Source organism: Alosa sapidissima, chromosome 22 (genome assembly GCF_018492685.1).
Source record: "Alosa sapidissima isolate fAloSap1 chromosome 22, fAloSap1.pri, whole genome shotgun sequence".
Lineage (NCBI taxonomy): Eukaryota > Metazoa > Chordata > Actinopteri > Clupeiformes > Clupeidae > Alosa > Alosa sapidissima.
The window spans coordinates 30,754,187-30,772,282 of record NC_055978.1 but is presented as its reverse complement, the minus strand read 5'-3'; the positions used below and the strand labels follow the sequence as shown (position 1 = coordinate 30,772,282).

The 18,096-nt window shown below is 44.1% G+C and overlaps 1 gene segment (V, D, J or C); it reads right to left on the bottom strand.

The window, feature by feature from the left end:
- Positions 1–2,962: 2,962 nt before the first annotated feature.
- Positions 2,963–6,368, bottom strand: LOC121697038. The segment is given in 4 exon segments: positions 2,963–3,375; positions 4,779–4,816; positions 5,827–6,142; positions 6,278–6,368. Coding segments are annotated over 4 exon segments (705 nt in total).
- Between the last annotated feature and the right edge of the window lie 11,728 nt (positions 6,369–18,096).

The window sequence follows — 18,096 nt, the reverse complement described above, 5'->3', positions numbered from 1 at the left end:
AGTATGCTGGTGCCATGGTCCTGGTTATACAGTAAAGACGTCTCACTCATACAGTATGCTGGTCCCATGGCCCTGGTTATACAGTAAAGACGTCTCACTCATACAGTATGCTGGTGCCATGGCCCTGGTTATACAGTAAAGACGTCTCACTCATACAGTATGCTGGTCCCATGGCCCTGGTTATACAGTAAAGACGTCTCACTCATACAGTATGCTGGTGCCATGGCCCTGGTTATACAGTAAAGACGTCTCACTCATACAGTATGCTGGTGCCATGGCCCTGGTTATACAGTAAAGACGTCTCATACAGTATGCTGGTGCCATGGCCCTGGTTATACAGTAAATACGTCTCACTCATACAGTATGCTGGTGCCATGGCCCTGGTTATAAAGACGTCTCATACAGTATGCTGGTCCCATGGCCCTGGTTATAAAGACGTCTCACTCATACAGTATGCTGGTGCCATGGCCCTGGTTATAAAGACGTCTCACTCATACAGTATGCTGGTGCCATGACCCTGGTTATAAAGACGTCTCACTCATACAGTATGCTGGTGCCATGGCCCTGGTTATAAAGACGTCTCACTCATACAGTATGCTGGTGCCATGACCCTGGTTATAAAGACGTCTCATACAGTATGCTGGTGCCATGGCCCTGGTTATAAAGACGTCTCATACAGTATGCTGGTGCCATGACCCTGGTTATCTGCATGCAGGAGGACTCCAACCCCAGAGAGTATTATTCTACAAACACGTCTTCGGTCCAACAGCTCCACCTACTGGTGGTGTGGTGTTGGTGTTGCTCTGGTGGTGCCTTACACCATAGATATTAGAAAGCTAAATACCACATTGTCCTTCGAGTTCTATAGGCCTATGTCACGCATGTGTGAACGCAGGGCCATATTGCTGGGGGCAAACACCTTTACTGTCTATGGGCATCACTTGGGGGCAAACACCTTACTGTCTATGGGCAACACTTGGGGGCAAACACCTTACTGTCTATGGGCAACACTTGGGGGCAAACACCTTACTGTCTATGGGCAACACTTCGGGCAAACACCTTACTGTCTATGGGCATCATTTGGGGGCAAACACCTTACTGTCTATGGGCAACACTTGGGGGCAAACACCTTACTGTCTATGGGCAACACTTCGGGCAAACCCCTTACTGTCTAGGGGCAACACTTGGGGGCAAACCCCTTACTGTCTATGGGCAAGACTTGGGGGCAACACCTTTACTGTCTATGGGCAACACTTGGGGGCAAACACCTTACTGTCTATGGGCAACACTTGGGGGCAACACCTTTACTGTCTATGGGCAACACTTGGGGGCAAACCCCTTACTGTCTATGGGCAACACTTGGGGGCAAACACCTTACTGTCTATGGGCAACAGTTGGGGGCAATCAGAGACACTGTCTGATTTCCAGTCAGAGTCGCATGTTCATCCATTGGCCTCCAGTGATTGTTGCCCTCACCAAGATGGCGGCGCAATGCAGTCTCTAGCTTTCTAATATCTATGCCTTACACAGTGTGAATGAAGCTACATCATGTATACCATGTCTCAGAAGACAGACAGACAGACAGACAGACAGACTGATTGAATGCTGAATGCTGAATGATGAATGATGATTGATGAATGATGAATGATGAAATATGAATGAATGAATGAATGAATGAATGATTGATTGATTGATTGATTGATTGATTGACTGATTGATTGACCGGTTGATTGATTGATTGATTGATTGATTGATTGATTGATTGCAGGGCATTACGTAATGGGCACAGGAACAGGCCGCTCCAGTATCATGTATCTCATGATTCCCATTGAACTCTTCATTTGATCCATATCTGATGTCAAATGTCTGTTTTACTGAGTGATTTAATTCATGAATATAACATCACATGTCAATACCAATTCCCTCACAGAGAGAGAGAGGGGGATAGAGAGAGGGAGGGAGAGGGAGAAAGAGAGAGAAAGAGAGCGAGAGAAAGGGAGAGAGAGCGGCAACAGCAACGGTAAATCAACAGCATGGATTAATGAAGCTCAAAGCTGTGACTCACTACCATTCACCACCAGTAGAGGGAGGTGATCACCAAGAGATAAAGGTGTGTGTGTGTGTGTGTGTGGATGGGTGGGTGGGTCGGTGTATAACAAATCAACATTCGTAGATGTGTTGATGATAGTCTAGTTGTTTAAGGGTAGCATAAACTACTGTAACTAAACGTAATTAAAAAAACTTAATGTAATTAAAACTAAATACCATCATCATGCAATGGCATGTCCTGCAATACCTGAGTTGGCCTGAGTGAAAGTACAGCCGTGTAACTGAGCACAGCTGTCCCAGTGCAGTTTGTGCCTGTAGGTGTAACCCAGGAAACAGAGCAGTCTGTGGGGGAAACTTGGATTTGCATTGCCAGGCCTGAGTGGGTCTGCTAGTCCCAGAATAGAGCAGCACTATCGCCAGATGTTCAAGTGTTCTCAAGGGATTTACATGAGGGCACATTACACACAGTAAAGTCAGACTGACGAGGGAGTTCTAGAGTTTATACGGATTCATCAGCATTTCTGTACTTTTAAGGTCTAATTGGTCTTTTTATGATGGTACAGAAGGCAGGTTATTCATTAACTCTGTTGATTATATCTAAAAACCTCATATGGTTGACACTCGTGTTTTTCTTTTATTTAGTATTACTTTACAGCATTTTATTTTTAGGAAACATGTCAGTGGCTTATTAATTTTTAATCAAAATTAAAAAAAAAAAAAATCTTCAACATTCTTCAGTACAAGACTATCAACATTGAATTCCAGAGAGCACTTCACTCCCTTCATAGTTCATTATGATATTGGAATAATTCCCCATATGATGTTGAACTATGACAGTGTAAATGGGTTAATTAAAGTTAGTTTATGACTGATATTATAGGATTCCCAATATTTACAAAGAACAAGACTACAATTGCCAGTCTCTTATCATCAAACTCCTTTATTAGTACTTTTTTGAAACACATGAAAGGTTCAACGCTACACATATTTGAGATGATCAAGAAAGACAGTCACAGAGGAGACTCTAGGAGCAGTCTGATTTCTTCAGGATCTCAGTGACGGTCTGGGAGCCCTGCTTTGCCTCGCAGGTCACTGCGTGCCCCTGGTTCCATTCCTGGAGAGGGAGGGTCAGGGTGCTGCTCCAGCTGTACAGGCCGTCCTTCTGTGGGCCAAAGACACTGGTGTCCCCGCTCCTGCTGCTCCCCGCTACCTTCCAGCTCAGCGCCCAGTCGGACGGGAAGCCTCCGTTAGCCAGGCACATCACCGTGGCTGAAGTCCCGCTGGTGTGCAGGGGGGGCAGGACTGTGAGTTTGGGACAGGTGTCACCTGAGAAATGAACCAAAGAGGTAGAGAGAGGAATAAAGAGGTCGTCTGTTGAGAAACATCAATACCTCTCTACACATGATATTACAGATGCTACAGTATATGACAGTAGGCCCACATGCTGTTACAGATACACTGGATCTTGTTCAGAAGATCATATTTTTTAATCAGTATGGATTAACCAAGCATGAGCAGGTTGATGTAATAGGCAGTTGGTAACATCAGCACATTGGCTCAAAAGATATGTCGTAGAAGACTGAGACTTATAGCAATAAGAACAGAATATTGTGTAGAAATGTCTCAGTCCAAATAAAAGCATCAGAAGTTTTAGGTTGATTTGGATCTAACAGATCATCCATTTTCTGACTCACAGCAGGAGACAAAAATATAGTGAAATATTAATAGAAAAACTAACACCAGTACTGTTGCAGCTACTAGAGTTACCAGATGTCACATCACAAAGTCTAACATCACATATTTTCTGAAAACACATGCATATGATAGGCAATCTAACATACAAAGCTGGCAACATTACAGTTAAATAAACCAGTTTGAGTTGCAAAATACAGTTATGGCCAAAGCATAAATTCTGCACTGTTACGGAAACAGCATAACAATTTACCCAGAGGACATGAACTTCATAATAACATCTGTTCTTTGTCTAGCCTTTCTCTCCTAGAAATAAATATTTTTTTTTCTTTTCTTGTATGTCTCACTTTCCACTCCTATGACATTGTGTTCCAATAGTCTCCCAAGTTCTAGCGCAAGTGTAATTCACGTTCTATAATCTATTGTTCTACTCCTTATTTCTCCTAAATAGAGTTGAAGAGAAACAAGACAGAATTCATAATCTCCCAATAAGAGCCAAGAGCCAATATATCTGTGAGACAAGGAAAAGACGGCAACATTCTCTTCTGGGTGAACACATCAGACTATGGATAAGCGGCTTAGACCTACAATATTGTACAGGTAAGGGATAATGCCCGACGAGGTGTCCATTATCAGAAATAAATGAACGACGCGGAGGCGTGAACCTTCTGACGCGAAGCGACTTTGCTTCCGAAGTCCATTTATTTCTGATAATGGACGCATCGAAGGTCATTATCCCGTTTATACCATGGTCACTTACGAAATAAATAAATATGAAATCAATTATTAATACTAAATGAGTTTTAGAGCTAAAATCGTTAGTTTTTTCAGCTGTTTATCACAACGCTGTGGAATATTGATAAGTCGCAGCTGAGCGACTAACTAAGGCGTTGTCAAGCAACGTCATAATAATTTTATAGGTGTAGTATATCACTTTTTAAACGACACCCTTTTCAACCTAGAGCATGGTATAAAATAGAATATAGTAGAATAGAATAGAACTATAGAATACTCCAAAAGTATGACCGTTTACTTACTTCCAACGTCAAGTCTAGTGCCGCCTCCAAACGTGTACCACAGTGATACAAACACTATCAGTGGCCGTACAAAAACCCTCCTCTGAGGCGCACAAGCAACATGCCTTCAATTTCTGATGTCCCAACAAAATTCATCCAGCAAAGATTTGCCAATCACTTCACCAGGGGCTAAGATTCCCCACCAATCACCAGTACACACAGTAAAGGTCTGTTCACACAGTGCTAAAGCGCCGTACAAAAACCTCCCTCAGTCAGGCTCCACATGACTGCACTGCTGCTGCTGCAGGAGGTGCTGAAGCATCACAGGAGCACAAGCGTCTGCTGCACGTCTGCACATGTTTGGACTAAACATTAGCAAGTAAACATTTCATGTCAACTAATAGTATGACATATGCACCTTTACATATTGGCAGCTCTAGTTGGGGATATTTATATCCTTATGTGTGGTTAACATGAAGCATTTACATAACATTTACAAAACATTTAATTAGAGTGACTAAGAGCTACAGTAGTCACCATTCTAGACAAATCAATACAACACAACAATGACCCCCAACTTTATAGTTTTCTGGATATTACTGCTGCCTAATGCCCAGTAGGGACACTGAGGGACAATGGAGGAGCTTCAGCACCACGGACAGCAGCAGTGGACTGAGGGCAGGTGGGGTAGAGGGGTCACTGTGCTACACTATACTGCAGAGATCCCCTTCATCTGCATCTGGTGATGGCCACATAGTGGGACCATGCAGTGGACATATGAGTCCTCATGTGAACCACAGAGGTGGACAGCACACACAGGCTGAACTCTCCTCTCCATCTGCAGCAGTAGTGCACTCAGTAGTTATCAGGCTGTTTGGGATGATCAGAAGTGTTTTCAGTAGAACAACCTGCACCAACACACACACACACACACACAAACACACACACACACTCACACATCACTTGTGTTCTCTGCTCTCCACCTGCAGTGAGCTCCAGCAGCAGCAGTGCAGTCATGTGGAGCCTGACTGAGGGAGCTTTTTGTACGGAGCTTTAGCACTGTGTGAACACACCACCACTATGGTAACTCTGACAGTAGTAAACTCCTGCATCCTCAGCCTGGACATTACTGATGGTCAGAGTGAAGTCACTGTGAGTTCCACTGCCACTGAATCTGGATGGAGTCCCAGACACCAGTTCCTTGACATATTTGATCAGGAGTTTAGGAGCTGCTCCAGATTTCTGTTGGTACCAGAACAAATCAGGCCGTGATTTCCCTGCATCATTTACATCACTGCTGGTTCTACAGTTCAGAGTGACTGATCCTCCCTGTTGAACAGCTTTCACTGCAGGAGTCTGAGTCACAGTGACCTGTCCATAGGACTCTGTAGAGAAGACAAGGAACATTCAGAGAAATATTTAACATATGACATAATACTAATCAGAATTCAGACACACACACCCTCACACATCTTTGCGCATTAATACTAAACAGAATGAAATATATAAAAATATATTACTCTGTAAGCAGAGGACAAGTGTCCAGAGGAAGAGGAAGATAAAAGTCATTGTTGAGTTGTCCACTACGAGAATCAGCTCTTAGCCATGAAGACGTGAACTCAGAGGGCTATAAATAAAACTGCGACACTTATGCAAACTGAACTGACACGTCTATGTAAATGACTTTTCCTGAGTGAAACTGAGTGCTTTTCTCACTGCTGAGGAGACTGAACACAGTGAAGGAAGAAAACACAAAGTAGCCCCTCAGTGTGATGACCCTGGTCAGTGAGAAAAGCAGCACTGACTGGATCCCCCATCACCCCGATCTCCTCGCGGACACAGATCCCGTCCTATCAGGACAGTGTGGCCCTGTGCTATGTTTTCCTCCTTTTCCTTACATGAGAAAATATTAATACATGTATAAAATGTTTTGAATATACTATGCCAAAATATATTTATTTCATATATAGCCTGATCACCTGAGCCTATCATAGCCTGTATTTGAATCTTTTGATTTTCTGTAAGTTTATTGGTTGCAATGTTTGCGATGTTTAAGTTAACCTTTGAAACAGAACATGTCACAACAGAAGTAACAGAGTTTGAGGAAGAAGAAGAGAGAAGAGAGAAGATGTTTTATTTTGCTCTTGAGTGAATCGGCCGTATAACTTTTGGTCACAACGAACACAAGCGACGTACAGGCCTGCAAGTGCAACAAGGGTGACATTTAAGTTTATAAAGCCAGCATAGCAGGGTACATTTAACTTTGACTTTGATACATTGTGTGTATTTCATGTGTTGCATGTGAATGTTATTTGCTACTAAGTAGCCTATTTTGTGTTGGGAACGCTTAAAGGAGGTCTTTATCATTTTATCAATATTTGAGTTTGATTATATCATTCCCTTGGAGACATTTCCCATTGAACTAAAGTTGGTTTAACATTGGAAACTATTTGAGTTCATGTCAAATGGGTTTAAATAGGAAACTTAAAAGTGCAAATAGAGAATTAGGTTTCACATTTAAACTTTAAATTGCAAGTAAAGTGAAATAAGGGAATATGAGAAACAATTGTGGAATACCATATTTTATTTTCATTTATATTTTTACAAAGTAAAATATTTCTATTTTGAATGTACTTATTGAGCTGTTGATACTCTTTCATTAGAGATATTCTTAGTCCATTAAAAACCGTTTGTGCAAATGCACTTTGTAGAGAAGATATGAAGGAATAAATTAATTAATGAATATGAAAATGAGAGCAGTGAGCCCCTCCATTCTAGCCTCTGGTCAGTGTCCCATAGCCTGTGCTGCTCACAGTGCTGCTGTTAAAGGGTTCTGTTGCTCTCCTGTGTGAGTGTAGGGAGAATGTGCCATGGACATATGAGTGTGTAATCTGAGTGTGTAATGGGCATCTGAGTGTGTAGTGGGCATCTGAGTTTTAAGTAGGGCCTAAAGTGAAATAAGGGAAAATGAGAAACAATTGACCAATCCCAAGCCCCACCTCCCATTGTCAGTCCCATAGTTACTGTTGCTAAGTCGGACAAGTTTGCAGGAAAGTGTGTGAGAACGCGTGTTCAACATGGGGACGCAGCACCCCCATTTAGCCTAGTGTAACAGTGTATGCTGGATTTCTGGCGTCAAGTAATATTGATATATTAAATAAACAGAGGCCAGAAAGGCCTTCAGTATGCGGAAGGACACATTCACAATGTCCGCTGTTATCAACAAGGTGGAACACCACAAATCGAGGACAAACAAATCCGGTGTCGTGGATCTTAATGGGATGCATGTTAACTGGATAAACAATTAGCACGTTATCCAGAGCAGGTAGTTTACCTTATTTGATGCAGATGTGACTGATTCAATAAACAGGTCTGTGCGAACATATGGTGACGTGTCCATAACAAAATCTAACCATATTTCGAGGATTAATAGAAGACGGGACCAAGTGTGCTGCAGATCCAATTGGTTCCCACGCAACTTGGGAGAGTGACTACCTTGTTAAGCAGCTCATGTTGGGGAGGTGGAGAGAGAGCTTCTCTTCGGTCGGCCGATAGCCTACTTATTATTTTGAATGGCTGCTTTAGAAGGAAGAGTTCAAATAAACATGATACAAGTGTATTGAAAAGAAACCACTAGATCTATCCGAGTTTAAACCTACCACACACGACATATCTGCATGACAGGCAGACGCTATCAAGAGCAATTGCAGACATGATTTGTCTTGCAGACAAATCATGAGACTTCATTAGTGCCCGATTAGGCTAAATGTGGGCAATGTAGTAGGCCTTTGGCGATTTCGAGACTGCATAGCCTATACAGCAAAGCCTAGTTTTGAATCGGCACATGATTTGATCTTTAGAAGACTATCTCTTGTTCAGCCATCAATAATGCATCGCAGTAGGATATTGCGTTTGTTGAAAAAATGATCGTTAGCTTATTTCTTTGAACAGTCTTCTATCCCAAGTTAAACATGGCAAGGTAGCCTGTGCCTAAAAGCTGAAAGTATTCTTGTTGTGTGTAAGGCGATACGTGATTGAGTAGGCTATGAGTATGAGTGTGCGAGTTCAGTTCCTACAAGGTAGGTATAATTTTTTGCGTAAGCTTATGTTGTCGTTTTAACAGTGGAAACCAGGTTTAGTTATGTTTTTGTGTGTAGTTATGAACACAAATAAAGGGAACATTTTCGTACACACTCAGATTTTTTACTGAAAAGTAGCAGCCTATCCAAAGTTATGCAAAGTTAGGCCTGTGTGTGGTAGCGTTTCACACGGTCAGGATATCGGATGTCACTTCTACAAGTACCCAGGCATATATTTTAACCTTTTTGAGCTCTTTAGTTATTTAGTTACTTAGTCTATTCGCAAAAGAAGCATTATAGCCTTCGCATTACCGGCGTATTGTCATACAGAATGGACACTAGAAAATTCAAAATTGACCGAGGTTGACCGAGGTCCTCCGAAGTCCTCATTGTGACATAGTAAAAGGGGGCGGGGCTTGGGATCGGTCAATTGACCGTTCGCAAAAGCCACGCCCCCTAGTTATTGTTACCAAAGATTCTAGAGCGGAGCTCTGTTCTAGAATCTTTGATTGTTACTACGCTCGTCAAACTCAGAACGGAGTTGTCTAGAAATTCAATGGTACAGTACCTGTTAAGGGTACATTCAGACTAAGCGTCTTTTTCTGACACAGTTTGAAAAAAAAGCTGCCATCGTATTGTTCCAAAAAGCAGCCGGAAGCGTCTTTTTGCGATAGACAAAGTGACTAACGTTACGTGTGGATCAAAATGTCGCGGAAGAGAAAACTCACGTTGGCTATTGCTTTTGGTATGTTCTGGTAAAGTTGTGCAGTCATGTTAAACAATTCCCTATGCTCAGACACTAAAACGAGTCTCTCGACTGGTGTTCTGTCACCTTCTCCATTTTTCCATTGGTTGCTAGGTTACGGGGACGCTGGCGAGACACGCCGCTCCGTCTGGCATAATTTTTTTGTTTGTATTTATGTAATGTTCGTAATTTTATGTAATGTTCTGTTAATTTTTTGTATTTATTTTTCTAGTTAAATGTCTCTTCATTTATGTTATTATCGATCGTTTTTGTGTTATTCTTAGTCCTTTTTTCTGATTAACAAACTCGGCTGACACCATCAACGTCAAGTTAACGTTAACCAGCTTCCATTGGGCTGATGAGCGCCTTGGCTAGCCTGCCTTATGTCTCTGAGGTCCCTCATCCAATGTCTGGACGGAGAGATTGCTCAGCAAGGGTGCCTAACTTCAATCTGCAAGAGATCTGCAGCTGCCACGACCACCGAGCTGCGGCTGACATGCGAGCTGCCATACTAGCATCTACCGGTGCCTGGAGTCTGGATTGAGTGCTAAGTGTGATCTGGTGACTCTGATGACAGCGTCAACCATGAACAACAAACAACAAACGGTCACTGTCTAGGACCACCGAGCTGATAATCAGCAGGGTCGCCCATCACAAATTCGGACTGTCCAGTCCTTCCAGTGCCCTCCAGACTGCCAGTGAATTCTCCGGGTTGGTCAGTTATAAAGAACTTTGTTGGTGTTGCATCGTGAAGACACAGCTGTGCGCAGTTTTCACGTGGGTCATCTTTGCCCTTGGACATTTTCAGCCGGTTGGAAATTGGACTAAAAATAATTTTTATTTATTTTATTTATTAATTTGTTTGTTGTATGTCTTGTATGTCTTGGTGTCACGGGTACGCTGGCGACTACGCTGCTCCGTCCGGCATCTTTTGTGTTTGTTATTTCTTAAATGTATGTCTTGGTGTCACGGGTACGCTGGCGACTACGCCGCTCCGTCCGGCATCTATTGTATTTGTTAGTCTGTGTCAATGACAATGTCTTATATGTGGAGCGCTTTGGGTTGCACTCTGTGCATGTTAAATGCGCTATTAAGGTTTTGCACCTACGTCATAATGTCATGTGACCGTTTGTTTACAACTAGAGTGGTAGGCAAGAATGGTAGGCAAGGCACTGCAGAGAGTGGTAGGCAAGCCAACAGTCGGGTTGCATAGGCTACACATAGTTACAAATAGCTTCAAAATTGAAATTTTAATATCAAATATTGACCGGGATGCCGACCACTTGTGTATGCCCTAACAGTTGATTTTACAATAAGAAGCAAAAAGGCGACGAACGACCGTTTAGCCTACCTATCCTCGTGGTTGTGGAGGATGATCGTTAGCAGCTGTGAAGTCTTTTATTCTCAAGATGGCCTAATGGTGTATCCTACTGTCTACGAAGACGTAGGCTAAAATACAACTATCTACAGTCATCCAAAAATGAATTGCCAGAGAGAAACATGGCAAGATTTTTTTTACAGTTTGTTCTAATTTGTCTCGTGAAATTCGTGCTTGTAGACATCAATCACCTATCTCCTGTCCTTCTATTTCACGTTATCATGAGTGTCATTTGATTATATAATCACAACAAATGCTAATAAATGAAAACAGAATAGGCTTATGTGCTATAGCCTACAGGTCAGTTAGTGTAATGTAATGGGAAGGGAAACTTGTATTTTGTAAAAAGGACTCTTAAGTTGAAGACTTTGTTATTTGACCTGTGACCTCTAGTTCCTGTTAAGGTAAAGGAAGGCAGCCATTTTAGTTTGATTAGAGACAGAAAAGGCACATGTAATGACACAGCAGATGGATGTTATGTTTGCCCTGCACATCTAATCCTGGGGTTTTCTTGCGGCAAAGCCAGTAAGTTTATTGATAAACCTGTAAGAAAATAGAAAAGAAATGTTAGATATTTTAGGTGACTATTTGATTTGGTTAACTAGACGTATACTTACCTGGAAGGCTAAAAGATTAGCATAACCTGTAAAAGAAAGAAGTTATCCTATAATTTGTAGCATGTTATACTTACCTGTGTAATTTGTATTTATTGTAGTTTTACCTTTTCTTCATTAAATTCGTCCAAAAACGACACTCTGCCTGTTCCTTGGGGAAGATAATGAGGAAACGAGTTTAACTTGCTGTTTCATGCTAGATGAGAACAGTACAGTAAAATGGCTACCCCTCAGCAGATGACAGCGCAGGATAGAGGTGCTCAGGCAGCTGTTCCAGTTGATGCAATGACAAAGATGCAAGGTTACAAAGACCATTCTGATGGTAGATCCCACACTTCAAGCTCTCGCTACTCCTCGCGCTCAGTGCTAAGTGCTAGCATGGCAGCTACATGGGCACGAGCAGAAGCAGAGGCAGCTAAAGCTAGAGCGTCATTTAGCCTAAAGGAAATGGAGATTAAACTGGAGAAGGCTCGACTGGAGGCAGAATTAGAAGCACTCAACCAGGTGAGAGAAGCAGAAGCAGCTGTTGCCAAAGCAGTCATTATGGAAGCCGCCGTCGTTGAATATAGTTCTGATGGAAGCTTGGAAGAATTTAAAGGTTTGCCGAGAGTTAAAAGTACTAATGAGAAAGTCAGTGAATATGTAGTAAAGCATACACACATGGTGAATAGCCACCCGGAGGAGGAAGAATTAGACATGAGCCAGCAGTCTCATCAGCCATCCAACCTACTTACACTAGATGAAGTGATTGGCTCTCTTAGTCCACCGCAGCAGAGAAATCGCCCAGACCAGGGGATCCAGCAACACTCCAGCCCACGTCAAGTACATTATAGCCACTTTCAGTCACGTGGGCCAAGCAGCCAGCAAGATGCCTCGGAGCCCAGCGTTCAATGCTATCAAGGTCCTCAACCAGTCAATAGGTTGCACAGTCAAAGAGAACAGGTGACAAGCCATTACTCACCAAACTCTGCACCCAGCCATGTGACTAGCAGCACATCAGACCTGGCCAAGTTTCTGATAAGAAGTCAGCTAGTATCAGGTGGTTTAACTAAATTTGATGACCAGCCTGAAAACTACCTCAGTTGGAGGTCAACTTTTACAAGTGTTGTGAACAGCTTAGATCTCTCAGCCCACGAACAGATTGACCTGCTCATAAAGTGGTTAGGTCCAGAGTCAAGCCAGCTAGCTCGCAGGATAAAATCAGCTAATATCAGACATCCATCAGTGGGCCTTAACTTGATTTGGACAAGGCTGCATGAGTGCTATGGTGCTCCTGAGGCAATAGAGAAAGCTCTGTTTGCCAAATTGGATAATTTTCCAAAGATCACCAACAGAGACAATCAAAAGCTTAGAGAACTCAGCGACTTGCTGTTCGATCTTGAAGCTGCAAAGGAAGACTATTATCTAAGTGGATTAACTTACCTGGATACAGCACGAGGAGTTGGTCCCATCGCAGAGAAGTTACCGTTCCACCTGCAAGAAAAATGGATAATGTTTGGGTCCAAATACAAGGAAGATAACAAGGTTCCTTTCCCACCATTCTCAGTTTTCTCTCAGTTCGTAAGAAGAGAGGCTAAAGCAAGGAACGACCCAAGTTTCAATGCATCCTGTTATACAGCATCTACCTTAAAAAAGGAAAAGAATGGAAATCTAAGGAACCAAGTTATTGTACATAAAACCAGTGTGTCTGCAGAATCCAGCGACAATGCAGAGAAACAATGCGAGGACCCGAACACAACATGTCCAATCCACAAAAAACCTCATCCGCTCAAGAAATGTAAGAGTTTCAGGGCAATGCTGTTTGACGACAGGAAGAAACTGCTTAAAGAGAAAGGTATATGTTTCCGCTGTTGTGCTTCAGTCTCCCACCTGGCCAAAAATTGTGAAGCTCAGATAAAATGCGCAGAGTGCGACAGTGAGAGACACATAGCCGCTCTCCATCCCGGCCCAGCAAAAAAGGAGTCAACAAAGCCACAGAGCCCTTCCAAAGATCATGGCGGGGAGTCAGAGAACGTGCCTGAAGATGGGTCAAGTGTGTCCGTGACAACTGCATGTACACAGGTGTGTGGCAAAGGCTTCAGTGGAAAGTCATGCTCAAAGATATGCCTGGTTAATGTATACCCTCAAGGCCGTCGCTCAGAGAGCAAGAGGATGTATGTGATCTTAGATGATCAGAGCAACGTATCCTTAGCCAAGACGGAGTTCTTTGAGTTTTTCCACATACAAGGACCATCAGTGCCATACATTTTAAGAACATGTGCCGGAACGGTTAACGTGTCTGGAAGAAGAGCCCATGGCTACGTCATTGAGCCACTCACAGGCGAACTGAGCATTCCTCTACCAACTCTGATAGAGTGCAACAATGTGCCAAATTCCAGAGAAGAAATCCCCACTCCAGAGGCAGCGTTTCATCACAGTCACATGCTAGCCGTGGCTAAAGAAATACCTGCTCTGGATAACTCCGCAGGTGTCTGGCTTCTCTTGGGCCGAGACATTCTCCAGGTCCACAAGGTACGACAGCAGTACAACGGGCCACAGAATGCTCCTTTTGCCCAGAAGCATGACCTTGGGTGGGTCATTGTTGGCGACGTATGCCTCAGTGGAGCTCACTCGCCAAAGACAGTGAACACATTCAAAACATGTTTTATGGAAAATGGACGTCCCAGCTACATGCAACCCTGTGACAATGTCGTCAAGATCAAAGAAGACTTCAATCAGCGTTGCAATCAGGACAGCTGTCTATCTTGGTCATGTGCTCCAGTGCAGCAAGACGACCATCTAGGCAAGGCAATCTTTCAGAGGTCTGAGAGAGACAATCAGCTAGCACCTTCAGTGGATGACCTGTCTTTCCTACAGATAATGGACAAGCGGTTCATCAGAGATGGATGTGGAAGCTGGATGGCACCATTGCCATTTCAGAATCCAAGAAGGCGTCTGTCCAACAACAGGCAGTATGCATTTGACCGCTTCAAGTCTCTGCAGCGTTCATTCCAGAAAAGACCCAGCATGAAAGAGGATTTCATGGAGTTCATGCAAGAGATCCTGGAAAACAAACACGCTGAAAGAGCACCACCACTAGAGGATGGAAAGGAAGTGTGGTACCTTCCCATGTTTGGGGTATACCACCCACGGAAACCCGGGAAAATTCGGGTAGTATTCGACTCAAGTGCCCGCTTTGAAGGAGTGTCATTGAATGAAGTCTTGCTTCAAGGGCCAAACCTCAACAACGGACTCTTGGGAGTGCTTATGAGGTTCAGGAGAGACCCTGTTGCCATCATCGCAGACATCAAGCAGATGTTCTACTGTTTTCTAGTTCAGGAAGAACACAGAGATGTCCTACGCTTTCTGTGGTTCAAGGACAACAACCCTGAAAATGAAGTGGTGGATTATCGCATGAGAGTCCACGTATTTGGGAACAGCCCATCCCCGGCAGTAGCAACGTATGGGTTAAGACGATCAGCTCAGGAAGGTGAGGAGGACTTTGGCAAGGATGTATGTCAGTTCATTAAGACAGACTTTTACGTGGATGATGCCCTGAGGTCCTTCCCAACCGAGGCCGAAGCAATTGACGTCTTGAAGAGAGCCCAGAAGTTGCTGGAACGCTACAACATAAAGCTTCACAAGATCGCCTCTAATAGGGCACAAGTCATGGATGCTTTTCCCAAAGAGGACCGTGCCAAGGGCATTGAAACCCTGGATCTTGCAGTTGACGACTTACCTGTTCAGCGTAGTCTAGGTGTGGCCTGGAACATGACAGAGGACAAGTTTGCCTTCAACATTCCTGAGTCACAGAAACCCTTTACGCGCAGAGGTGTTTTGTCAACGATAAATAGCCTGTTTGATCCATTGGGCTTTCTGGCGCCGGTGACAGTCCAAGGCAGACTCCTCCTACGAGAGCTAGTGTCTCAAGGTACAGACTGGGACACACCCCTGCCTGAGGAGAAGTTAATCAAATGGCAGAGATGGCAGAATTCTCTGCAAGAGTTGAACGAGTTGACCATCCCACGCACCTATGCTTCGTTTCCACTAACAAGGGCCAATACAACAGAATTGTGCATATTCTCTGACGCCTCAGTGAAAGCCATCGCAGCAGTAGCTTACCTTAAGGTGGAATCTGAAGAAGGTCTCCAAGATGTCAGCTTCGTCTTTGGCAAGGCCAAACTCGCACCTCTAGCAGAACTCACCATCCCTAGATTAGAGCTCTGCGCAGCAGTGTTGGCCATAGAGATTGCAGACCAAGTCAGAGAGGACATCGGTCAGGAACTGGACAGGATAACATTCTTCACTGACAGTAAGGTGGTGTTGGGATACATAAACAACACATCCCGGCGGTTCTATGTTTTTGTCAATAACCGCGTGCAAAGAATCCGACAATCAAGTCACCCAAGTCAGTGGAGATATGTGCACACCGGAAACAACCCAGCCGACCATGCCACAAGGTGCTTGTCTGCAAACCAGCTGAAAACTTCCAGTTGGCTGACTGGACCAATGTTTTTGCTGAACCCTGAGAATTCAACATCGGACACTCACTTCGAACTGATTGATCCAGACTCAGATGTAGAGCTTCGTCCTGAGGTCACAACTTTCCTGACCAAAGTCCCAGGAACACAGCTGGACACAGAACGCTTTGAAAGATTTTCATCTTGGAGCAGACTCACAAGAGCCGTAGCACGGCTGAAGCATGTTGCACAGAGTTTTCATAAGCCATTGCAAGATCCACAATGTGTTGGCTGGCATTTCTGTGGAAAAGGCATGACAAGTACGGAACTCACAACAGCAGAACATGTCATCATCAAGGCTGTGCAGCATGAGGTGTATGCAGAAGAAATGAAGTGCATTCAGCAGAGTCAAGTCTTACCTTCACACAGTCCGCTGAAGAAACTCCACCCTGTAATGGACGAAGGAGGTCTGTTACGTGTAGGAGGCCGCATTACTCACTCAGACTTACCTGTAGATGAGACTCACCCAATCCTGATTCCTGGTAGGCACCATGTTGCCGCATTGCTCGTCCGTCACCACCATGAAAGAGTCCAACATCAAGGAAGGCACTTTACAGAGGGCGCCGTGCGTGCAAGTGGCCTATGGATAATAGGAGCTAAAAGAACCATCAACAGTCTTATCTTCAAGTGTGTGACATGCAGGAAACTGCGTGGCAAATTGGAGCAGCAGCAAATGGCAGACCTACCCCAAGAGCGCCTGCGACAAGAACCTCCATTCACTTATGTAGGCTTGGACGTCTTCGGTCCGTGGGAGGTTGTTACTCGCCGAACGAGAGGAGGCAGTTCCAACAGCAAGAGATGGGCAGTATTGTTCACATGCATGTCCACAAGGGCTGTTCACATAGAGGTGATTGAGTCCATGAGCGCTTCGAGCTGTATAAACGCCCTTCGCAGATTCTTCTCAGTCAGAGGACCTGTGAAACAGTTACGGTCAGACCGTGGGACCAACTTTGTTGGGGCCAACTCTCAGTTGAAGTTGGGAACAGGTCCTGAAGAAGACAGTGTAGAGAACTACCTTCGCACCCAAAGGTGTACTTGGATCTTTAACCCCCCACACGCCTCTAACGTGGGTGGAAGTTGGGAGCGTATGATCAGAACGGCACGACGCATCCGTGATTCAATGTTACTCCAAGCTGGAAAGTCAAAGGTCACTCATGAGGTGTTGTGCACCCTAATGTCAGAGGTCATGGCCATTATCAACTCTAGGCCGCTCGTTCCAGTCTCCTCAGATCCCGAGGCACCTCTGATACTTACCCCAGCCATGTTGCTTACGCAGAAGATTGGCGCTTCACCTGTTCCGCAGAGGCTGACGTCCTGAAACATCAGTGGAAGAGAGTTCAGGCTTTGGCAGAGACTTTCTGGGCCAGGTGGAGGCAAGAGTACTTGAGCACGCTTCAGGCAAGACAGAAGTGGCACGCCAAGAAGCCGAACCTCAAGGAAGGAGACGTAGTGCTGTTAAAGGACAAGCAAGCCAGAAGAAATGAGTGGACAAAGGGAAGGGTTATGAAGGCCATCCCAAGCGCCGATGGACTAGTGAGGAAAGTGGAAGTGAAAGTCGCGTCCCACCAGCCCCCCAAGACTTACTTGAGACCCGTCTCCGAAGTGGTCTTACTCCTGGAATCAGAGGTGGTTTAGGTTTAGGTGTGGCACTCTAAAGGTGCCAGGCGGGGAGTGTAATGTAATGGGAAGGGAAACTTGTATTTTGTAAAAAGGACTCTTAAGTTGAAGACTTTGTTATTTGACCTGTGACCTCTAGTTCCTGTTAAGGTAAAGGAAGGCAGCCATTTTAGTTTGATTAGAGACAGAAAAGGCACATGTAATGACACAGCAGATGGATGTTATGTTTGCCCTGCACATCTAATCCTGGGGTTTTCTTGCGGCAAAGCCAGTAAGTTTATTGATAAACCTGTAAGAAAATAGAAAAGAAATGTTAGATATTTTAGGTGACTATTTGATTTGGTTAACTAGACGTATACTTACCTGGAAGGCTAAAAGATTAGCATAACCTGTAAAAGAAAGAAGTT